Here is a 22,297-nt window from a genome sequence, read left to right on the forward strand (position 1 = left end):
AATTTAAAAAAATTAGTCCTCAGTTGTACTAGCCACATATCAAATGCTTAATAGCTATTTGTGGTGAGTGGCTACCATATTGAATGGAGCAGCTCCATAGCAAAAGTTATTCTCTGTCTCCAAAGGCCTGGGGACTCCCAGATTCTCTGTCCCCACCCTATCCCTTGACCCCTCTCAGCCCCCATGTCATATTCCCTGCCTACCATGTACAGTTGTGCAGGTTATACACTGCAAAACTCTGGGATATGTCATTCACATGGAACATCTAGATTTGTTTACTGTGACAGTTTTTTGGAAGATGGAAGTAAACTTTCTAAAGGAAGAGACACTTTTTCCTAGTTCATGCAAAGGCATTTTTTTTTGAGGGGGGGAGGCTGTGACTGTAGTCCTTTTATACCTTCCTAGCATTCCAGCAGTTGGCCCCAGGCATCATTCTTATGTACGCTCAGCACTTTTCCAGTGCCCACAGCCTATGGCTGAAAGTAAGGAAGCAGCTTCAGCCAACTTCTCCTCCCCGCAAAATAACGTCATGAAGCCATAGTCATTTTTCATGGTAGGTTACCTTGGAACCATGTGTCTTATTCATAATTGTATCCTCAGTGCCTGGCACGTAGTAGGTGCTCAACACATTTATTGATTTTAATTGTCATCTTAGAGTTCATTCAGGGCCCCTGTATTGTATCCTGAGTTGCCCTTAATGAATCTTGACCCAGGGATGATTTATCCAAGTGCTGACTTGGCTCTCTCTTTTAGTCACAGCTCACTCTTCAAGCTCACCCTTGTTCTAAATAATAATTGTCATGATTGTTATTATTACTAATAATAGCTACCATTTACTGATCACTTTATGTCAAGCATTGTGCTTAGCAGTTTATGTGCATTATATCATTTAATCTTTTCAAACAGCTCTAGAAGGTAGGTACTATTCTATTTTATAAGGAGGAAACTGAGGCGCTGAGAAATTAAGTAATTTACCTGAGGTCACCCAGCTAGTAAGTGTCAAAGCTAAAGTTTAAAACCAGTTCTGTCTGACTTCAAGCCCTTCTGTGCTTAAGCAGCAAGACTGGGCTTCTTTTTTGGTATCTGGTGCCTGACTGACAAGTGACCACACTGTCTATAGTAGACTTATTATTTGTTTGCCCAGACTTCCTTCCTCTGGGGAACATCTCTGTCCGCAATCCATGTGGTTTGGGTGGGGTTGACACCAATGCCAGGGATGGTCATGTGACTCAGCTTTGGCCAATCTGAGAAGTGCCTTGTCCATCTGACCAAGTGATTGGTTCAGGGGTGAGCACATGACCCAGGCTTACTCAGTCAAGCTTCTTTTCTGCTCCAGTTTAGGAGAGGAGTCATTCTTTTCCTCCGGGAGTTTTTGGCTGCTGGAGTGATATAGCCTAGACCTCCTCGTGGCTATCTTTCCACTACATGGAGGAAGTTATATGAAGTAGGACAGAATGAATGAGGCTGGCATGCAGTGAGAAGTAGCACTGAGTGGTGGTGAGAGCACAGACAGCATCATTTGAACCCCAGGATTCAGATGTTTCTGAAGCTTCCGGGACTTCTTGGTTATGTGAGCTAATACATTCCTTTTGCTGCTGTTGTGTGCCTAAATCTAGTTATTTGCAATTGAAAACCCTGCCTAATAGACAGACTTTTCAGAAGATATTTTTGTCTTGCATTCCCCATTGCCATTCTCTGTCTACCCTTTGGATGAGCTCACTACATCTTGGGCCTTGGTGCCTACTGTTGTCTGTCCCGTGCCTGGAGATCTTTGATCCCTGTAAACTCTTCACGTGTTCAGCTTGCTTCTTCCCTTTCTGGTCTGTGAGCCCTGTCCTAGTGAAGGGAGATACCACACCCAACCGAATCCCTCCCTGATACTCCCCCCAACCCGCTACCCCCATTGGCACAGCCAACCCACAGGGGTAAGAATTGTGCCATGAGTGGAACACTAGGGAAATCTGTTCTTTGCAGACATGAGAAAAATTACTCATCAACGTACTTTTGAATGTTGATCAAAGACTGTTGACTTCTTAACTCATCTGGCCCCTGACACTGTCTGGGATCTCAGCCAGTTTAGGCTAAGGCATTGCCTCTTATCCCCAGTTTCCTTGGCTCCCATCCTTTCTGATCAGCTGTCTACTTATGTACTCTCAACTGCCCTGTGATTCTGAGCTTCCATCCTTCTACTGGCTTCCTTCCCAAATCTTTCCGGTGGCCCTCTGAGGGCATTGTTCCATTGTGAATCAACATTCCCACACCCCAGCCGCCTCACAGAGTGAAAACACTCCCGTTTCTGCAGCTCTCTCTGCTGTAGCCTTCTCGTGGCTTCCCTTTGCTGCTTCCAGGTCTTACCAAAACCCCTTCTCCTTTAGCGTTCAAGCCATTCATGCAAATACCCTTCTGGTTTCTCCTTTTGTCACCAACCTCTTGGTCATTTTGCTTGATAGGCTCACCTGGTTCATGGTCTTCTCTTCCAGCTCTGCCATCTCTGCATTCATATGTACAACTAACTTCCTGTGTCTGTGGTAAGTTGTGCAGTAGCCTTGAGGTAGTTAAAAGGAGTAGCTAATTGTGGCCAGAGTGGGATATAAGGGAGACTTCATAAAAGAGATTACCTATGATCAGGACCTTAGAAAATGAGTAGGATTTCAACAGGTGCTCTTCTAGACAGAGAGAACAACTCAGACAAAGGCATGGGGATGTGAAAACATTTAGTTGCTTGAGCTCTTAGAAATAAATGGTAGGATGGGAAGAGGGAACCCAGATGGGATTTGACATGATTATATGTACTTAAGATTAAGGAATAACCCTAAGGAGGATCCAGTGTGGAGAATGCAAGCGAAGGACCAGGCTTTATTATTTTTTATTTATATTTTTTTAAAAAATTAATTATTTTATTTTTGGCTGTGCTGGGTCTTTGTTGCCGCACGCGGGCTTTCTCTAGTTGCAGCGAGTGGGGGTTACTCTTCGTTGTGGTGCGCGGGCTTCTCATTGCAGTGGCTTCTCTTGTTGCGGAGCACGGGCTCTAGGTGCGTGGGCTCAGTAGTTGTGGCATAAAGGCTTCAGTAGTCGTGGCTCACAGGCTCTAGAGCGCAGGCTCAGTAGTTGTAGCGCACAGGCTTAGTTGCTCCACGGCATGTGGGATCTTCCCGGACCAGGGCTCAAACCTGTGTCCCCTGCATTGGCAGACGGATTCTTAACCACCACGCCACCAGGGAGGTCCCCACCAGCCTTTATTATTATTATTTATTTACTTATTTACTTACTTATTTATTTATTTTTTCGGTACGCGGGCCTCTCACTGTTGCGGCCTCTCCCGTTGCGGAGCACAGGCTCCGGACGCGCAGGCTCAGCGGCTGTGGCTCACAGGCCTAGCCGCTCCGCGGCATGTGGGATCTTCCCGGACCGGGGCACGAACCCGTGTCCCCTGCATTGGCAGGCAGACTCTCAACCACTGTGCCACCAGGGAAGGCCCAGCCTTTATTATTAAAGGGAGGAGTACTTTGAAGTTTTCAGGCATAGGATGATATTGTAAGTTACAAGACTGAAACTCTGTCGGGTTGATTATAAAAAGGAGAAGAGGAGTAATTAAAGCAGTTGAAGGAAGTCCATAATAAGACTGAGGATGAAGAGAGAAGGGATAGTGGAAGAAAAGGTGGGAGGATTTGCAGAGCAGACTGGTTATGAGGGTGCAGGGAGCAGGGCAGAGAAACGAGGCAGAACGTCTGCTGCTTAGGAGATGGGAGAGATTGAGGCCCTGCCTGGTGACAGGTGATTTGAAAGTGTAGGATGCTGGGGGAAAACAGCTGCATACTAGATGTGAATCAAAGTAGTTGGCCTTTCAATTACCTTATGTATAAAGAGTAAGATGTTTATTTCATGATGGTAAAAATGACTTAAATTATGTAAGCTTGGGAATTCCCTGGTGGTCCAGTGGTTAGGATTCTGCACTTTCACTGCCAAGGGCCCAGGTTCAGTCCCTGGTTGGGGAACTAAGATCCTGCAAGCCATGGCTAAAAAAAATATAAATAAATAAGCTAAAGATGTTTCTCAAACTGTTCTGTAGAACACTACAACTCTGGGAGATGTTAATCAGGTTAATCAGGTTCAAGGGAAGTAGAATGAGTTCTATGATCAAATAAGGGTGGGAAATACTGCATTCTGTATGATTCACAGAGCCTATTCACGTATTAAAGGTTTTGAGAAATGCGCACAAGGAACCAGTTTGACATTGTTTAACCCAGATTTTCCCGAATATATTTGTTTATTCAGCAAGCATGAAGTAAACACAGACTATGATAGTATAATTTGGCCACTGGTCCTGCAGTAGAGAATAAAATCAGCCCACGTCCCTGCCCTTGTGAGGTTCTGGTCTGGTGTAATCTAACAGGTTTCGAGGGTTCTGGAACAGCTTGGGAAGCTTTGAGGTAAGGTGTTTAGATACTCTTTTTTATGGTCTGCAGTGGAGCAGAGCCGATTATCTGCCAGCCTGTCTCTCTGCATCCCTGTCTCTGCATCACGCCAGTACCTCCACTTCTCAGAATGTTTCCTGCACCTTCTGCTTTGGGGATGGACAGAGCTGATGACAAGGTGACTTTCAGGTCTGGGAAGTTGGTGACTTGCCCAAGGTCACCCAGCTAGTTAGTGGCAGAACCAGAGCCAGAACCCAGCTCTTCGGATTCTGGGTCCTACGCTCATTCCATTCTTGGTGGGAAGGGACAATTTGGAATGCCTGAAAACTGAAGAAAAATTAGGTAGACTAACAGGTTGAGTGAGATACTGTGGATTATGCCAATTTCATCAGTAATAGCAGGGCTGATTTAGATATCACCACCAGCACCACCATCATTGCCATCACTAATGTTGAGTAATTACTGTGATTCACGTACTGTGCTAAGCACTTTATATATATTTAATTTCTACAACAACTCTGTGAAGTAGTAATTATTACCCCATTTTATAGAATAGGAGACAAGCTCAGAGAGGTGAGTGGTGTATCCATGTTTACACAGCTAGGAAGGAACAGAGCCAGGCTTCCATTCTAGGCTGTTTTTAGAGTCCACACGCTTAACTTCATTTTATATTAGGTGAGTTTATTTTTTTCTTTGCTTCTAAAATTTCCTCTCAGAATCAGTCTGTCTTTTTTCTCTTGCCATTTCAGCTTGCCTGGCTCTTTCTCTTTGTAAAAAGCTGATCTCAGGGACTTCCCTGGTGGCGCAGTGGTTAAGACTCCACGCTACCAATGCAGGGGGACTGGGTTTGATCCCTGGTCAGGGAACTAGATCCCACATGCATGCCGCAACTAAGAGTTCCCATGCCACAACTAAGGAGCCTGCAGGCTGCAACTAAGGAGTCCACCGGCCGTAACTAAGGAGCACACATGCTGCAACCAAGACCCGGCGCAACAAAATAAATAAAATAAATATGAAAAAAAACCCTCTGATCTCAGAAAGGATCGGATCTTTTATTTATTCCATGTCAGGTAGCATTCTTCAAGTATTTAGTGAGTACTTACTATGTGAAGGAACTATTTTAGGAGCTGAGGATCCAGCGGTGAATACACAGACTAGGTTCCTGCTCATGTGGAACTCACAATCAGTGGGGAGATCACACAATTAAAAACAATCAATAAAAGTGTCACATAGTGATAAGTATCATGCAGAAAATTAAAATCCCTATTTTAATTTAACCAGAGTGACTGGTTATCTATTTTAGATTGTGTGGTCAAGGGAAGACCTTTTTGCGAAAGTGACATTTAGGCTGAAATATGAGTTTTAAGAAGTTATTGGTTAGAGAGTGAGCAAGAGGGAACAGGTGGAGTGATTTTCTAGGTAGAGGGAACATGATTTGCAAAGGCCTCCCCATGCTGTGAGTTTGCTGTGTGTGAAGGACAGGAAGAAGGCTGGTGTGGATGCATAGTGGGTCAGGGAGGGAGTGGTACTAGATGAGGTTGGACAAGTAGGTGATGTACTAAGTTAAGAGTTGTTCAGTCTGAGTGCAGGGAGGCCATTAGGGGGTTTAAGTAGGACTGAGGACATAAGCTGATTTATGTTTTTAAAAGTTTGTGTTGACTGATGAATGGAGAAAGGATTATAAGAAGGTAAGGAAGGAAATAGTGAGACCTAGTAGGAGGATGCTACAGTAGTCCTGACAAGGGATGATGGTGGCTGTATCAGTTATTGCCACAGTAATGCCATGCAACAAACATCCCCATAAACTTAGTGGCATAGAGGAATAAGGATTTATTTTTGCTCGAGTCAGTGGGATGGTTGGGTAGTCCTGCCGTTCTGGGCCGGGCTCAGCTGATCTTGACTGAGCCTCCCCATGTCTGTGATCAGCTGTCGGTCAGGTAGTAGCTCTGCCATATTGCCTGGTTTTCCTGATGTGTTTGGCAGGACCAGCTGGCTGTCAGCCATCTAGGATGGCCTCGGCTGAGATGGCTGGGACAGCTTTGCTCTCCTCTGTGTGTTTACGTTACATCCCTCTAGTAGACTAGCCTGGGCTTATTCTCAGGCTGGCCCAGTCATAGTCTCATGGTGATCACAGAGAAGCAAAAAGGAAGTAGAAATGAGTAAGCAGCGTTTTAATCCTTAGCTTGTGTCAAATTTGCTACTGTCCCATTGGTCAAGGCAAGTTGCAAGAGTACATCCACAGTTAGTATAGGAGGGCATTGCCAAAGAGCAAGGATACAGAGAGGTGTGAAAAGATGCAGAGAGGCGTGAAAAATCAGGGCCATTAGTGCAACCAATCTACTGCATTAATGGGAGAAAAGCGAAGTAGAGACTTGAATATTCACGTTTAGAATATTTTGGAGGTACAGTCTGAAGACCATGCTGATAGATTAGAATTGAGGTATGAGAGAGAGGAATGAATCAAAGATAACTCTTAGATTTTTGGCTGGGCAGCTGGGCAGATGGTGAGGCCATTTACTCAGATAGCAAAGACTAGGTAAAGAACAAATTTTAGAGGACTATCTAGCACTCTGTTTTAGCCATGTTATGTTTGAGATACTTGTTAGATAGTCCAATAAAGATGTCAGGTTTGCAGTTGAATATATATATCTGAGGTTCTTGGGGACAGGGCTAAAGATGTAGCTTTCAGTGTTATCAACCTATAGATGGTATTTCAAGCCATCCAACGGGATGAGGAGTAATTAACTGAGGAGGAGGTATAGATGAAGAGGCAAAGCAAGGTATAGATGAAGAGGCAAAGCAAGCCCAGGATAGAGCCCTGGTGCGCACCAGTGTTTAGAAGTAAAGCAGGAAAATAGAAGCCAGCAAAGGAGGCCGAGAAGGTGCAGACTCTAAGATTGGAGAAAAATCCAGGAAACTCTGGTGTCCCAGAGAACCAAGAGAATCTAAGCATTTCAAGGAGAGAATGGTCAGCTGTGTTTAACACTGTTGGGAGAGACAAGAACTGGGAAGCGACCATTGGGTCTGGCAACAAGGCTGTTCTTGGTGACTTTGACAAACGCAGTCTTAGTAGAATGATGGAGACAGAAGCCCAACTGGAGCAGTTTGAGGAAAGCACATGAATTGAGAAGCAGGAACAGCAACCCTAATCCTGTCTTTCAAGAGCTTTTGCTGTAAAGGGACTCAGAAGTGATATAGCAGCTGGAGGTGAATGTGGGTCATGGCAAAGATTTATGTTTGGGAACGTAAGTGACGCTGCTGTACCAAAGGGGATGATCTAGTAGAGAAGGAACAGGTGCACCGAAGAGGGGGAAACTGTAGACCAGAAATGTTTGAAATGGCAAGAGAGGATGGGATTGAGAAATTAGAATAAACTTAGTGTGTTACCTTCTTCAGGGGTACTTGGGCGCTGTGTTTTATTTCTCATTTGGAATGAAGAGGTATATTTACCACTGGAACAGTTTCAGCCATCTCCAGGGTAGGGAAGAATATGAATTCTGTTGTGACACTGGGCAGACTGAATGCCTCTGTATTGGGCTCATTCAGCTTCTGTTGTAGAGGAGAGACCTCTTTGGAACCACTCTCTTTCTGTTGGTGGTGTTCAGTTTTTCTTATAATGATAGAAAAGCTGATAAATTCAGTTTCTTAGATTTTGACATGGGTAGCAAGTTTGGCAGGCCCTGGGCAGAGCTAAGAAGGGAATGTGAATGAACGTGCCACTTCCTCATCCGGGTTCCTATACCAATATACTTGATGTTTTGATCAATTCAGTAGATCCTAGATCAGGCACGTGTTCTGGAATTCCAGCTGAGAGGTAGAAGTTTTGCCCTTTATGCTTTTTAAGCCACTGTTACTTCAATTTGAAAGTATAATGTAAAGCAACTAGATTTAATAAATGGTAATTTTAAATGTATTTTGTTTAAGTTCAAGTGTACATTTGGTGGTATTGAAGCAACTGTTTTCATCAGCCTTCCTGGGGTCTGTGCTTTGTGTGTGGTGGATGAGGATGGCGGTGTGAAGAAACGCAGTACCCTGTCTTAGAGTGCCTTTACAGCCTTGGAAGATTTTTTTGTCCACTTGCTTTGAATCTGCTTTGCTATTTCACTCGTTTAAATTATTGGTGTCTACTCATCCAATTCATATTGTGAATTGAGAGCCACATCTGTCGCCACTCTGCCTTTTACAGCATTCTGATTTGGTGGAAATAATACTGAAAAGGACATCTGCTAGGGTCTTAGTAATCCTTATATATAGCAGTCTGAGGACTGTTAATTCAAAGTTAGCAGAACTATCATGAAGTCAAGAAGCAAGACGTAAATCAGATGAAGTCAGAATCTCAAAATTTAAATGTTTCTAATGTGAAGCTGTAGATCTTTGGAACTGTTGCTGTTTTTTGTTACATTAGGTCTTTCAGGGTATATCTGAAGGGTATATCTGAAAATACTTGGCCTGTCAGAAAGGTGGTACCTATTAGCCTTCAAACATTTTTACAACAAATATATTGATTATTTTATCATTAATGTAATATTCACATTTCTGTCACGTATTGGAGAGTAAGTCTTAAACTGAATTTCATTCAACTTTTGTTGAAAATGAACTTAAGATAGTGTTTAACACTCTTTGCCGCATCTACTGCGAGAATGAAGACCATTCTCAGCCATCAGACTGTTGACATTCCATGAAATGTCATTACTTTGAAGGGATGCACAGTTTGTGAAGGGCCCTAGAGGCACCCTGTGGAGGGACTTCAATCACATTAGTGTAGAACTCAGTCTCCTTGGAAAGAAAAAGAAGAGGCTCCAGGTTGACAAATGGTGGGGAAATAGAATGGAACTGGCGACTGTTCGCACGACGAGTAGTCATGTACAGAACATGATCAACGGTGTTACACTGGGCTTCTGTTACTGGATGAGGTCTGTGCTTCCTCACTTCCCCATCAATGTTGTTATTCAGGAGAATGGTTCTCTTGTTGAAATCCAAAATTTTTGGGGTGAAAAATACATCTGCAGGGTTTGGATGAGGCACGGCGTTGCTTGCTCAGTATCTCAAGCCCAGAAAGATGAGTTGATTGTTGAAGGAAACAACATTGAACTTGTGTCAAATTCAGCTGCTTTGATTCAGCAAGCCACAGCAGTTAAAAACAAGAATATCAGAAAATTTTTGGATGGTATCTATGTTTCTGAAAAAGGAACAGTTCAGCAGGCTGATGAATAAGATCTGAGTGGTCAGGCTATAGAAACAGCGAGATGCCAAATGATCTTCGGACTCATTTGTGATATATATATATATGTTTTTCCTGCGGTACGTGGGCCTCTCACTGCTGTGGCCCCTCCTGCCGCAGAGCACAGGCTCCAGACGCGCAGGCTTAGCGGCCACGGCTCACGGGCCCAGCTGCTCCGCGGCACGTGGGATCCCCCTGGACCGGGGCACGAACCCGCGTCCCCTGCATCGGCAGGCGGACTCCCAGCCACTGCGCCACCAGGGAAGCCCGTCGTTTGTGATATTTTAAAGTTGCAATAAAAGCTCTTTTGATTTGGGGGAAAAAAATAGAAGATAGTGTTTAGCAGATGTAGCCCAAGGATCATACCTATTTACCTAATTCTGTACTGTACTCTTGTTTCTTGAATTAACAAGAAAACCTGTCTAGCTCAGCCCAGAGAGAAATGCTTTTATCAGGCTTTATTTACTAAGCTGTTATCAAGTGTTAATATAAGAAATAGCCAGGTGAGGAATGTTTTTATAATTTCTGCCCAAATTTCTGTTGAAGATGTATCATGTAACATCTTTCATTGTCCTTTATGATCCTATAAACTAGTTTGTCCTTAGAATTTAATGACAGGGAAAGTTTTTCTTTTGGTCAACTGGTGTGTATCTTATGATAAAAAAATTATTATTCTGTGAAGCATTATGTTATCCTTTGTTCCCTGGATTTTGAGAAGCTCAAAATTTAATGCTCTGATTATCAGTGTGTAGTAGCATTGTAGCATCTGTGCGTTCAACTTAGGGGAATTAAACTCTATGAGTTAACAAAGAAAAGAGAGAAAGAAACAACATTGTTTTAAAAGCTTGGACCACTTTTTAAAAATTTAATTATTGTTTTATTTTGGAGTATAGTTGATTTACAATGTTGTGCTAGTTTCAGGTGTACAGCAGAGTGATTCAGTTATACATATACATGTATCCATTCTTTTCATATTCTTTTCCCATATAGATTATTACAGAATATTGAGTAGAGTTCCCTGTGCTATAGGTCCTTGTTGATTATGTTTTATATATAGTAGTGTGTATATGTTAATCCCAACCTCCTAATTTATCTATCCCCCCACCTTTCCCCTTGGTAACTATAAGTTTTGTGGGGTTTTTTGCGGTATGCGGGCCTCTCAGTGTTGTGGCCTCTCCCATTGCGGAGCACAGGCTTCGGAAGCGCAGGCTCAGCGGCCATGGCTCACGGGCCCAGCCGCTCCGCGGCATGTGGGATCTTCCCGGACCGGGGCACAAACCCGCGTCCCCTGCCTCGGCAGGGGGACTCTCATCCACTGCACCACCAGGGAAGGCCCTGGTAACCATAAGTTTGTTTTCAAAGCCTGTGAGTCTGCTTCTGTTTCATAGTTAAGTTCATTTGTGTCATATTTTAGATTCTGCATATAAGTGATATCATATGGTATTTGTCTTTCTTTTTCTGACTTACTTAGTATGATAATCTCTATGTCCATCCATGTTGCTGCAAATGGCATTATTTTTCTTTTTTTAACGGCTGAGTACTATTCCATTGTATATATGTACCACGTCTTCTGTTTTTTTAAATAAATTTATTCATTTAATTAATTAATTTATTTTTGGCTGCATTGGGTCTTTGTTGCTGTGTGCGGGCTTTCTCTAGTTGTGGCGAGCGGGGGCTACTCTTCCTTGTGGTGCATGGTCTTCTCATTGCAGTGGCTTCCCTTGTTGCGGAGCACGGGCCCTAGGCGCGTGGGCTTCAGTAGTTGTGACACACGGGCTCAGAAGTTGTGGCTCACAGGCTCTAGAGAGCAGGCTCAGTAGTTGCGGCGCACGGGCTCAGTTGCTCTGCGTCATGTGGGATCTTCCCAGACCAGGGCTCAAACCCGTGTCCCCTGCATTGGCACATGGATTCTTAATTCCTGCGCCACCAGGAAAGCCCCTGTACCATATCTTCTTTATCCAGTCCTCTGTCGATGGACATTTAGGTTGCTTCTGTGTCTTGGCTATTGTAAGTAGTGCTGCAGTGAGCATTGGGGTGCATGTGTCTTTTCGAATTACGAGTTCTCCAGATATATGCCCGGGAGTGGAATTGCTGAATCATATGGTAGCTCTATTTTTAGAGAAACAACAATTTAAAGCGTGTCCGTGCTTCTATTTACCATTTTACTCTGGGAACATATGCCCCAGAGGGTGTGTGCACTGGGAGATGCAGGAACCTCCCGCTCCCTTGTCTTAGTCTGCCAAGGTTTTTCCATGAGCATCTCATAGTGCCAAGTGTGATTTTAGTGGTTAAAGATAAGTTTTTCACACAAACTGTCCCTTGAGTCCAAACCAACTATTGATACTTTATCTGATACTAAATCAAATAACCAAAAATCTGTTTTTCTCTCTGCTAGATTGTTAGATTGTTTGCAAAAAGTCCTCCATAATTCCTTTCCCCGTACGCACTCCACCTTGAAGAATCACCTCCAATTCTGAATCTGGGCTTGGCCATGTGACTTGCTTTGGCCAGTGAGATAATAACAAAGGTAAATCATTCAGAGACGTGAAATGTGTTGTGTATTGGGGCTTGGTCTCTCTTACTGCTCTTGGAACCTTGAGAACTACATGTATAAATCCAGGTTCTCCTGTTGAAGAGACCCCATGGAAGGGAAGTGAGGTGTCCTGGCTGATAGCCTGCAAGTGCTTGAAATGTGAGTGAGGCCGTCCTAGACATGCAGGCCCGAATTGCCCACCCAACAGAATCAGAAGCAATAATACATTTTTATTGTTTTTATGCTAGTAGTTATGGAGTGGGGTTTTTTGGTGATGGTCATTCTCATCAAAAGCTAACTAATATAACTTCCAGTGCTAGTGGACATTTTTGCTGATGCTATGTTGGACTTATCCAGAGATAGTATGGCCATTTCTTCTGTGGAATGTTCAAGGCTAATTTTGATTATATTCAGTTTCTGCTGTACATGCTGATGTGAGAACCAACCTCCACATAAGCTTTGGTTCCACTCTGTTTTATTCCTTCCTTTTGGTTTCTAATTTCTCCTTTTACTTTTAATTCTCATCTGTATGTTGTTTACATGTTGTGCCTGTATTTTCGCTTAAATTTCTTTTATTGAGAATAAATTCAGGTAACATAAAAACCACCATTTGAACCATTCTAAAGAGCACAATACTGTGGGTTTTAGTGTCAGTATATTTACAATGTTGTATAACCACCACCACTATCTAATTCCAGAAGATTTATATCACTCAAAAAAGACCCCTATACTCTCTCCCCTGCCCCCCACATTCTTCCTTCATCCCATCCAAACAGTAATCTACTTTTTTTCTCTATTGATTTGCCTATTCTGGACATTTCATATAAATGGAATCAATGCAGCATGTGGCCTTTTGTGCCTGGCTTCTTTTCCTTAGTATAATGTTTTCAAAGTTCAGTCATGTTGTACGATGTATCAGTACTTCATTCTTTTTTATGGTGGAATAACATTGCATTGTATGGATATATATATATAGAGAGAGAGAGAATAAATAAATAAATATCTATATACATCTATCACCATTCATCAGTGTATGAGCATTTGGATCATTTCCAGTTTTTGGCTCTTATGACTAATACCACCATGAGCATTATTAGTATACAAGCTTTTGTGTGAATATATGTTTTCAGTTCTCTTGGGTATATACTTAAGAGTGGAAATGCTGGGTCATAGCTTAACTCTGTGTTTAACTTTTGAGGAACTGCTGAAATATTTTTCACAGTGGCTGCACCACTTTACACTAGTAGTATTTGAGGGTTCCAGTCTTTCCATATTCTTGTCAATCCTTATTTTCCTTTTTTTTTTGATTATAGCCTAGTGTGTGTGTAGTAGGATCTCATTGTGCTTTTTTTTTTTTTTTCCGGTACGTGGGCCTCTCACCGTTGCGGCCTCTCCCGCTGCGGAGCACAGGCTCCGGACGCACAGGCCCAGCAGCCATGGCCCACGGGCCCAGCCGCTCCGCGGCACGCGGGATCCTCCTGGACCGGGGCGTGAACCTGCGCCCCCTGCATAGGCAGGCAGAATCCCAACCACTGCGCCACCAGGGAAGCCCCCTCATTGTGCTTTTGATTTATATTTTTCTAATAACTAGTGATGCTGAGCATCTTTTCATATGTTTATTAGCTTTTTGTACATCTTTGGAGAAATGCCTATTTAAGTCCATTACCTGTTAAAATTTTGTTGTTGTTCAGTTGTAAGTGTTCTTTATATATTCTGGATACTAGACTCTTATTGAGTATATCATTTGCAAATATTTTCTCCCATTCTGTGCGCTGTCTTTCCACTTCCTTGGTAGTGTCCTTAGACATACAGAAGTTTTTAAGTTGAAGTCCAATTTATCTATTTTTCTTTTGTTGCTTGTGCTCTTGGTGTCATGTTTAAGAAACCATTATCTAATCTAAAATTATGAAAATTTACAGCTATGTTTCCTTCTGAGAGTTTTTTGATTGAGTTCTTACATTAAGTCTTTGATCCATTTAGAAATCATTTTTGTTTGTGATGTGAAGTAGGGGTCTAAATTCATTCATATCCAGTTGTCCCAGCACCATTTATTGAAAAGACTGCTCTTTCCTCATGGAATGGTCTTGGCATGCTCATCAAAAATCAGTTGACCATAGATATATGGGTTTCTTTCTGGACTCCCAATTCTATGTCTTTGATCTGTGTATCTATCTTTATGTAATACTACACTGTTTGGATTACTGTAATATTGTAATAAGTTTTGAAATTGGGAATGTGAGTCCTCCAACCTTTTTTTTTTTCCCCCAAGGTTAACTTGGCTATTCAGCATTACTGTATGAGTTTTAGGATCAGCTTGTCCATTTGTACAAAAAAAGAAAAAAAAAAAGGCAGTTGGAATTTTGATAGAGTTGCGTTGAATCTGTAGAGCCGTTTGCAAAGTTTGTCATTTTAGCAATATTAGGAATTTCAATCCATGAACATGGATGACTTTCCCTTTATTTAGGTCTTCTTTAATTTCTTTCAGCAACATTTTTTGGTTTTCAGTGCATAAGTCTCACACATCCTTGGTTAAATTTTGTTCATGTATTTTTTAAAAATTTATTGAAGTGTAGTTGATTTACAATGTTGTGTTAATTTCTGCTATACAGCAGAGTGATTCAGTTATATAAATATATATTCTTTTTCATATTCTTTTCCATTACGTTTTATTACAGGATATTGGATATAGTTCCCTGTGCTGTACAATAGAACTTTGTTGTTTATCCATTCTATATGTAATAGTTTGCATCTGCTAATCCCAAACTCCCAATCCATCTCCCCCACTCCCCTCCGCCTTGACAACCACAAGTCTGTTCTCTATGTCTGTGAGTCTGTTTCATAGATAAGTTCATTTGTGTCATATTTTAGATTCCACATATAAGTGATATCATATGGTATTTGTCTTTCTTTTTCTGACTTACTTCACTTACTATGATAATCTCTAGGTCCATACATGTTGCTGCAAATGGCATTATTTCATTCTTTTTCTAATGGCTGAGTACTGTTCCATTGTATATATGTACCACATCTTCTTTATCCATTCATCTGTTGATGGACATTTAGGTTGTTTCCGTGTCTTAGCTATGATAAATAGTGCTGCTGTTGTTCATGTATTTTTATTGTAAGGTGTCTCAATTTCTCACTGGATGTACACAAGGTATAAATTATAAATCAATAAAAATAAAAATTTTAATGTAGCTTGTCAGCTATCTAATGTAGCCAGACTTTTACTATAGAAGTCTGGGAGTAAGGACACTAGATTTCTAGTCTCAAAGGTATTATTATTGTTGTTGTTGTTATATCGGTTACATTCTCTTTGCTTTTATTTATTTATTTATAAAGTGGTACTTGCTATAGGACTATTGCACATTTTAATTTCTTAGTGATTAATAGTAACACTACAAAAAATAAGTTAAAATGATAACACTAGGAGGAAACACTTACATGGCTCTTAAGTGCCAAGTACTCTTCTGAGTGCTTTATGTGTACGAACTCATTTAATGAAATGAAATACTGAGTGGGGGGGTGCAGTTTTTTTTTTTTTTTTAATAAATTTATTTACTTATTTTTGGCTATGTTGGGTCTTTGTTGCTGTGTGCGGGCTTTCTCTAGTTGCAGCCAGCAGGGGCTACTCTTCATGGTGATGTGCGGGCTTCTCATTGCGGTGGCTTCTCTTGTTGCGGAGCATGGGCTCTAGGCGCACAGGCTCAGTAGTTGTGACTCGCAGGCTCTAGAGCGCAGGCTCAGTAGTTGTGGTGCACGGGCTTAGTTGCTCTGCAGCATGTGGGATCTTCCCGGGCCAGGGCTCGAACCCATATCCGCTGTGTTGGCAGGCGGATTCTTCTCAACTGCTGCACCTCCAGGGAAGCCCGGGGGTGCAGTTTTAAAAGTTAAAGGACTGTGTGATTGTGTGTTTGTGTGTGTGAAACCTTACCTTCTGAATGACATTGAGAAAAAAAGCAACCCATAATTTTAGCCTTGAGTTCTTAAAAAATTGCTATGGTGAGTTGTTAGTTTTTAAAAATTAAGATGCTGATAACAGTATTAATGAACAAAGAGAGAGAGGTAATATTTGTCAACTCAGCCTTTTTGGACTCTGATATTTATATTATCAGTAGAGAGGTTTGGACCTAGTGCTTTCTAATTATTGGAGTGCCCAGCTCTCATTTTCTGTAATCAAATAACCTGAATATGAATAACCTGGGTACACCCCTGTCCTCTGTGTGGCATTTGAGAAGGATGTTTCAGGGGAGGGCTCTTTAAGGCATTAGAGAGAAAGCCCACTGGAGTGTAAGCTCCAAAAAGGCAGGGCCTGTGTTTTCCTTTGCACTGTTGTATCTCTGTCACAGCGCTTGGTATACAGTAGATTTTAAACAACCTTATTTGGTTGAAAAATGAATGAACAAACAAACACAAGGCTGGAAAGGAATCATTTTGGATTTTGATTTCTTTTTGATAGTGGAAATAGCATTCTCTCCTTTGAGAGTATGTGTGCATATTTGGATGGGAATGGGGGAGAGGAAGGATTACTGAAATAGAATATATTTAAATGAATAGAAGCTGTTTTTACTGTTTGTTTTTCTTCAAACTCACCTTGCATTTCATGAGGCTGAGCCTTTGCTCCACTATCTTCCTTGGGTGACAACTAACTCAGCCTTTACCCAGCTCAGACATCATCTTCTCTGATTATCTTTCCACCTCCTACCTCTGGGCAGAGCCGAAGCTTGTATCCATCTGTGGTGTAGCACTTATCATGTGGTTAATGACATCATTAGCTTCTGTCATATATGTCCTTTCTCCTAGGCTGTGGACACCTTACTGGATGTGCCTTATGCTTTATTTTGTGTCCCAGAACCTGATAACATATCTGGCACTTAGCAGATGCTCAGTTAACAGTTGTTGAATGTGTAGATGTGTATCAGTTCAGAACAAAGGTATGGCAAAACCAACTGACTGTGCTTTCCTGTTTGCTGTTTTTAAGAAACTTTACATGCATTTTTCTGATTTACACCTCATGATACTCCTTTAAGGTTGGTATCATTATCCTCATTTTATAGGTAAGGAAATAGTCTCAGAGGAGTTAAGTAACTTGCATGAAGTTATACAGCTAGTAAATGGCAGAGCTAAGATTTAGAGCCAGGTCAGTCAGACTCAAAAGTTCAGGTTCCTGTAGGCAAAACATTCTCTGACATAAATCGTAGAAATGTTTTCTTAGGTTGTTCTCCCAAGGCAATAGAAATAAAAGCAAAAATAAACAAATGAGACCTTATCAAACTTATAAGCTTTTGCACAGCAAAAGAAACTGTAAACAAAATGAAAAGACAACCTATGGACTGGGAGAAAATATTTAGAAACAATGTGACCAACAAGGGTTTAATTTCCAAAATATACAAACAGCTTATACAATTCAGTAACAAAAACCAAACAACCCAATCAAAAAATGGGCAGAAGACCTAGACATTTCTCCAGAGAAGACATTCAGATGGCCCATAGGCACATGAAAAGATGCTCAGTATCACTAATTATCAGGGAAATGCAGATCAAAACTACAATGAGATATTACCTCACACTGTTCATAATGGCCATCATTAAAAAGTCCACAAACAATAAGTGCTGGAGAGGGTGTGGAGAAAAGGGAACCCTCCTACACTGTTGGTGGGAATGTAAATTGGTGAAGCCACTATGGAAAACGGCATGGAGGTTTCTTGAAAAACTAAAAAGAGAGTTACCATATGATGCAGCAATCCCACTCCTGGGCATGTATCTGGAGAAAACCGTAATTCGAAAAGATACATGCACCCCAATGTTCATAGCAGCATTATTCACAATAGCCAAGACATGGAAGCAACCTAAATGTCCATTGACAGATGAATGGATAAAGAAGATGTGGTACATATATACAATGGAATATTACTCAGCTATAAAAAAGAATGAAATAATGTCATTTGAAGCAACATGATGGACCTAGAGATTATCATACTAAGTGAAATAAATCAGACAGAGAAAGACAAATATCATATGATATGACTTATATGTGGAATCTAAAATATCATACACGTGATCTTATTTATAAAACAAAAAGAGACTCACAGACATAGAAGACAAGCTTATGGTTACCAAAGGGGAAAGGGGGTGGGGGAGGGATAAATTAGGAGTTTGGGATTAGCAGATACAAACTACTATGTATACAATAGATAAGCAACAAGATCCTACTGTATAGGACAGGGAACTATATTCAATATCTTGTAATAACCTATAATGGAAAAGAATCTGTATATGTATAACTGAATCACTTTCTTCCACACATGAAACTAACACAACATTGTAAATCAACTATACTTCAATTAAAAAAAAAAAGTTCAGGTTCCTTCTACTAAATCATGCTGCTTAGCCAGAAGTTCTAACGTAAGCAGTTGGTGAAATAAGGTAACGGAGGGTGACATAGGGAAAGGAATCTTTAGTATAATGTTTAAAGAACCATTGTTTATGTCATTTGCAGCTCTGTCAGGGAACATATTAAAATTTTGAGAGTTAACATGTCAAAGGTATAGGCCTGCCTTCTAGATGGTTGAATTTTCTGTGTTTGATACCGTAGTAGTATAGGGAACAGGTGGGTTTCTAAAATGTTGAGCTACATAGAATTTTAGGGCTAAAGACTAGGTTAGAGCTCATCAGCTTCAGTGCATTAATCTTAGAGATGAAATCATAGGGTCTCAGAGTTTGTGAGTTTTGCTTTCCGTTGCATTGTCAGCTAAGGGCAGAGAAGGTTCTTCTATACCCTGAGGCTCACTTTTACATGTTAACAAGAGATTCGGAATAGTGGCGGACAAAGACCTGTCACATTGAAGAGATAGCACAGGAGAGCTTGGAGGAAACACCGTCAGTTCTCAACATCAGAGATGTGTGGGTCGCTGGGTTGAGTAACCTCTGAGCTGCCAGCCCCGTCAGAAAAAACAACTTCGTGCATAGGGCAGAATTAATCCGCAGGAACATTTCAGAGGAGAAAAAGATCCTGTTAGTTTTTTGTTGATTTATGGTTCAAAGACAAAGACCATGCTGATTTGAAATGCAGACGGATGTACTTTTGAAAAAGATTTTTCCTGCAAGTCTGTCCAGTGACAATAAGAGAAACTAAATATGGTGAGAGGGCTGAAGTAGATGCTTCCGTTACCTTTGAGGTTTGGTTTCTGAAGTAAATACCATTGAGGCTTAAATAAAGGGAAATCATTAAGCCATCTAATACTTACTGCATACATATTGCGTTTCAGGCAGTGTACCAGTTGCTAGATCATGCCAAATATTATACTTTCTTTTGCTTGGTTTGTGTTAAGACAGAGTATTCAGAGGGGGAAAAATACTTGGAAATATGCTTTTGAGAAATTGCTGTGGAACAGAATGGATATTTATATGTCTGTATAACATGTATACACACACATAGATATTAACTAATTTATTCTGTGTGGCTATCTAAATATCAGTATTCTTATTTACGTAAAGTTGATTTTTTACAATTTCACACAGCACTGGAAAAAATTGGACATCTATTTTATAGAATATAATTTTTCAAATGGAATTTTCAGACACACTGAAATATGCAATCATCTGTTGGCAAAACATGATATTAAGATTTAATGCTTGGGGGACTTCTCTGGTGGCACAGTGGTTAAGAATCTGCCTGCCAATGCAGGGGACACGGGTTCGAGCCCTGGTCTGGGAAGATCCCACGTGCCGCGGGGCAACTAAGCCCGTGCGCAGCAACTACTGAGCCTGCGCTTTAGAGCCCGCGAGCCACAACTATTGAGTCCGCGTGCCAAAACTACTGAAGCCCGCGCACCTAGAGCCTGTGCTCTGCAACAAGATAAGCCACTGCAATGAGAAGCCTGCGCACCGCAGCGAAGAGTAGCCCCCGCTCTCTGCGACTAGAGAAAGCCCGTGCACAGCAACAAAGACCCAACGCAGCCAAAAATGAATAAATAAATGAATAAATTTAAAAAAAGAGTTTATGCTTGGATATCACCCCCAAAGGAGAACTGTCTAGAGTCAAAATCTTTGCATGGTTGGGGGATGCTTATGTGTGGGAAACATTTGTTTTGGAGAAGGTAGTTGAAAGTAATAGGATGATGGTGAAATGAAAGTTCACTACCAAACTTAAGGTAGATAGCTAGTGGGAAGCAGCCGCATAGCACAGGGATATCAGCTTGGTGCTTTGTGACCGCCTGGAGGGGTGGGATAGGGAGGGTGGGAGGGAGGAAGATGCAAGAGGGAAGAGATATGGGAACATATGTATACGTATAACTGATTCACTTTGTTATAAAGCAGAAAGTAACACACCATTGTAAAACAATTATACCCCAATAAAGATATTTAAAAAAAAGAATAAAAAAAAATACTAGATTTGAATTCAAGCTGTTGACAAATTCTGGAAGTTTCATGAAACCATTTCTCAATTCTTTAACACCTAGAATGGCCTTGTTTCTTTCCAAAGATTTGTACCACGTGTATCGAATAAACGTTTTTCCCCATGCAAATGTATTTTTAATTCTATAATTGAATCCATATTGGCACATTATTCTAGTTAAAATTTATTTTAATTTCAGCCATGTACTTGGAATGCATTTCGTATGTAAAGTGAAGAATATATATAGTTAAAAGAGTCATTTTTCTGTAACTAAGGCTACTGCTTTTCTGTTTAACTTCTTTTCTACACTAACAAAATATGCAAAATTAAAACTCATAGTGGAGAGCCAGTATAAAACTTCTGAACATACAGATGCCCACAAACACATTTGTCAACAGCTTGAATTGCAAAGATGCTCAACATCACTAATTATTAGAGAAGTGCAAATCAAAACCACAATGAGGTATCACCTCACACCAGTCAGAATGGCCATCATGAAAAAATCTACAAACAGTAAATACTGGAGAGGGTGTGGAGAAAAGGGAACCCTCATGCATTGTTGGTGGGAATGTAAATTGATGCAGCCACTGAGGAGAACAGTATGGAGAGTCCTTAAAAAACTAAAAATAGAACTACCGTATGACCCAGCAATCCCACCACTGGGCATATACCCTGAGAAAACCATAATTCAAAAAGACACATGCACCCCAATGTTCATGCAGCACTATTTACAATAGGCAGGACATGGAAGCAACCTAAATGTCCATTAACAGAGGAATAGATACAGATGTGGTACATATATACAATGGAATATTACTCAGCTATAAAAAGGAATGAAATTGAGTCATTTGTAGAGACATGCATGGACCTAGAGACTGCCATACAGAGTGAAGTAAGTCAGAAAGAGAAAAACGAATATCATATATTAACGCATATATGTGGAATCTGAAAGAAATGGTATAGACGATCTTATTTACAAAGCAGAAATAGAGACACGGACGTAGAGAACAAACGTATGGATACCAAGGGGGAAAGGGGAGTGGGATGAATTGGGAGATTGGGATTGACATATATACACTATTGATACTATGTATAAAATAGATAACTAATGAGAACCTACTATATAGCACAGGGAACTCTACTCCATGCTCTGTGGTGACCTAAATAAGAAGGAAATCCAAAAAAGAGGGGATATATCTATACGTATAGCTGATTCACTTTATTATACAGTATAAAGTAACACAATTGTAAAGCAACTATACTCCAATAAAAAAAATTCTCAGAATGACAGAGTGAACACATGCCATTTAAAAACTTTTATTTCCTTTTTATGATTCAGATTAAAATCAAGCAACTTTTAAGAAAGAAAATTTTCATATATATTATACATGGAAGTGATTATACAGACCAGAATATTAACATCTACTTTTATTCATGTGTTGGTGTATCTCTAGCCATCTGTCAAAATTCTCTTTATATGTCATATCCACATTGAAGTGATCCACCATACTTCGAAGAAGGGTAATTGTTACCTCTTTAGTGATTGCATGTTAGTGATTTTTAGGGGCTATTAGTGTTCCAGAACACTTTGTACATATCACTTTTGTAGCCCTCAACAGCTTGTATTGTAGCTCTTTGTTTTTAAGTCACTTTTCCCTATGCCACTCTAGAGCAAAGATCATGCCTTGCTCATTTTTGTAACCACCTCAATGCCTCATGCATAGTTCCTC

The 22,297-nt window shown here is 40.9% G+C and overlaps 1 protein-coding gene and 1 pseudogene across 2 annotated transcripts in view; both read left to right on the forward strand.

The window, feature by feature from the left end:
• Positions 1-1,484: 1,484 nt before the first annotated feature.
• Positions 1,485-22,297, forward strand: part of TEC (tec protein tyrosine kinase) — a gene marked incomplete at its 5' end in the record, with an annotated part of 127,797 nt that continues 106,984 nt past the window's right edge. The window contains one exon of the mRNA XM_082653573.1: positions 1,485-1,570. Coding sequence (XP_082509699.1) covers positions 1,538-1,570 — 33 coding nt within the window. The remainder of the gene's footprint in view (positions 1,571-22,297) is intronic.
• Positions 9,056-9,661, forward strand: LOC309821560 (large ribosomal subunit protein uL6-like; annotated as a pseudogene). Its single transcript has one exon. The product of its transcript is annotated as a large ribosomal subunit protein uL6-like (transcript).

Source organism: Grampus griseus, assembly GCF_964374135.1.
Source record: "Grampus griseus genome assembly, chromosome: 4".
Classification (NCBI taxonomy): domain Eukaryota; kingdom Metazoa; phylum Chordata; class Mammalia; order Artiodactyla; family Delphinidae; genus Grampus; species Grampus griseus.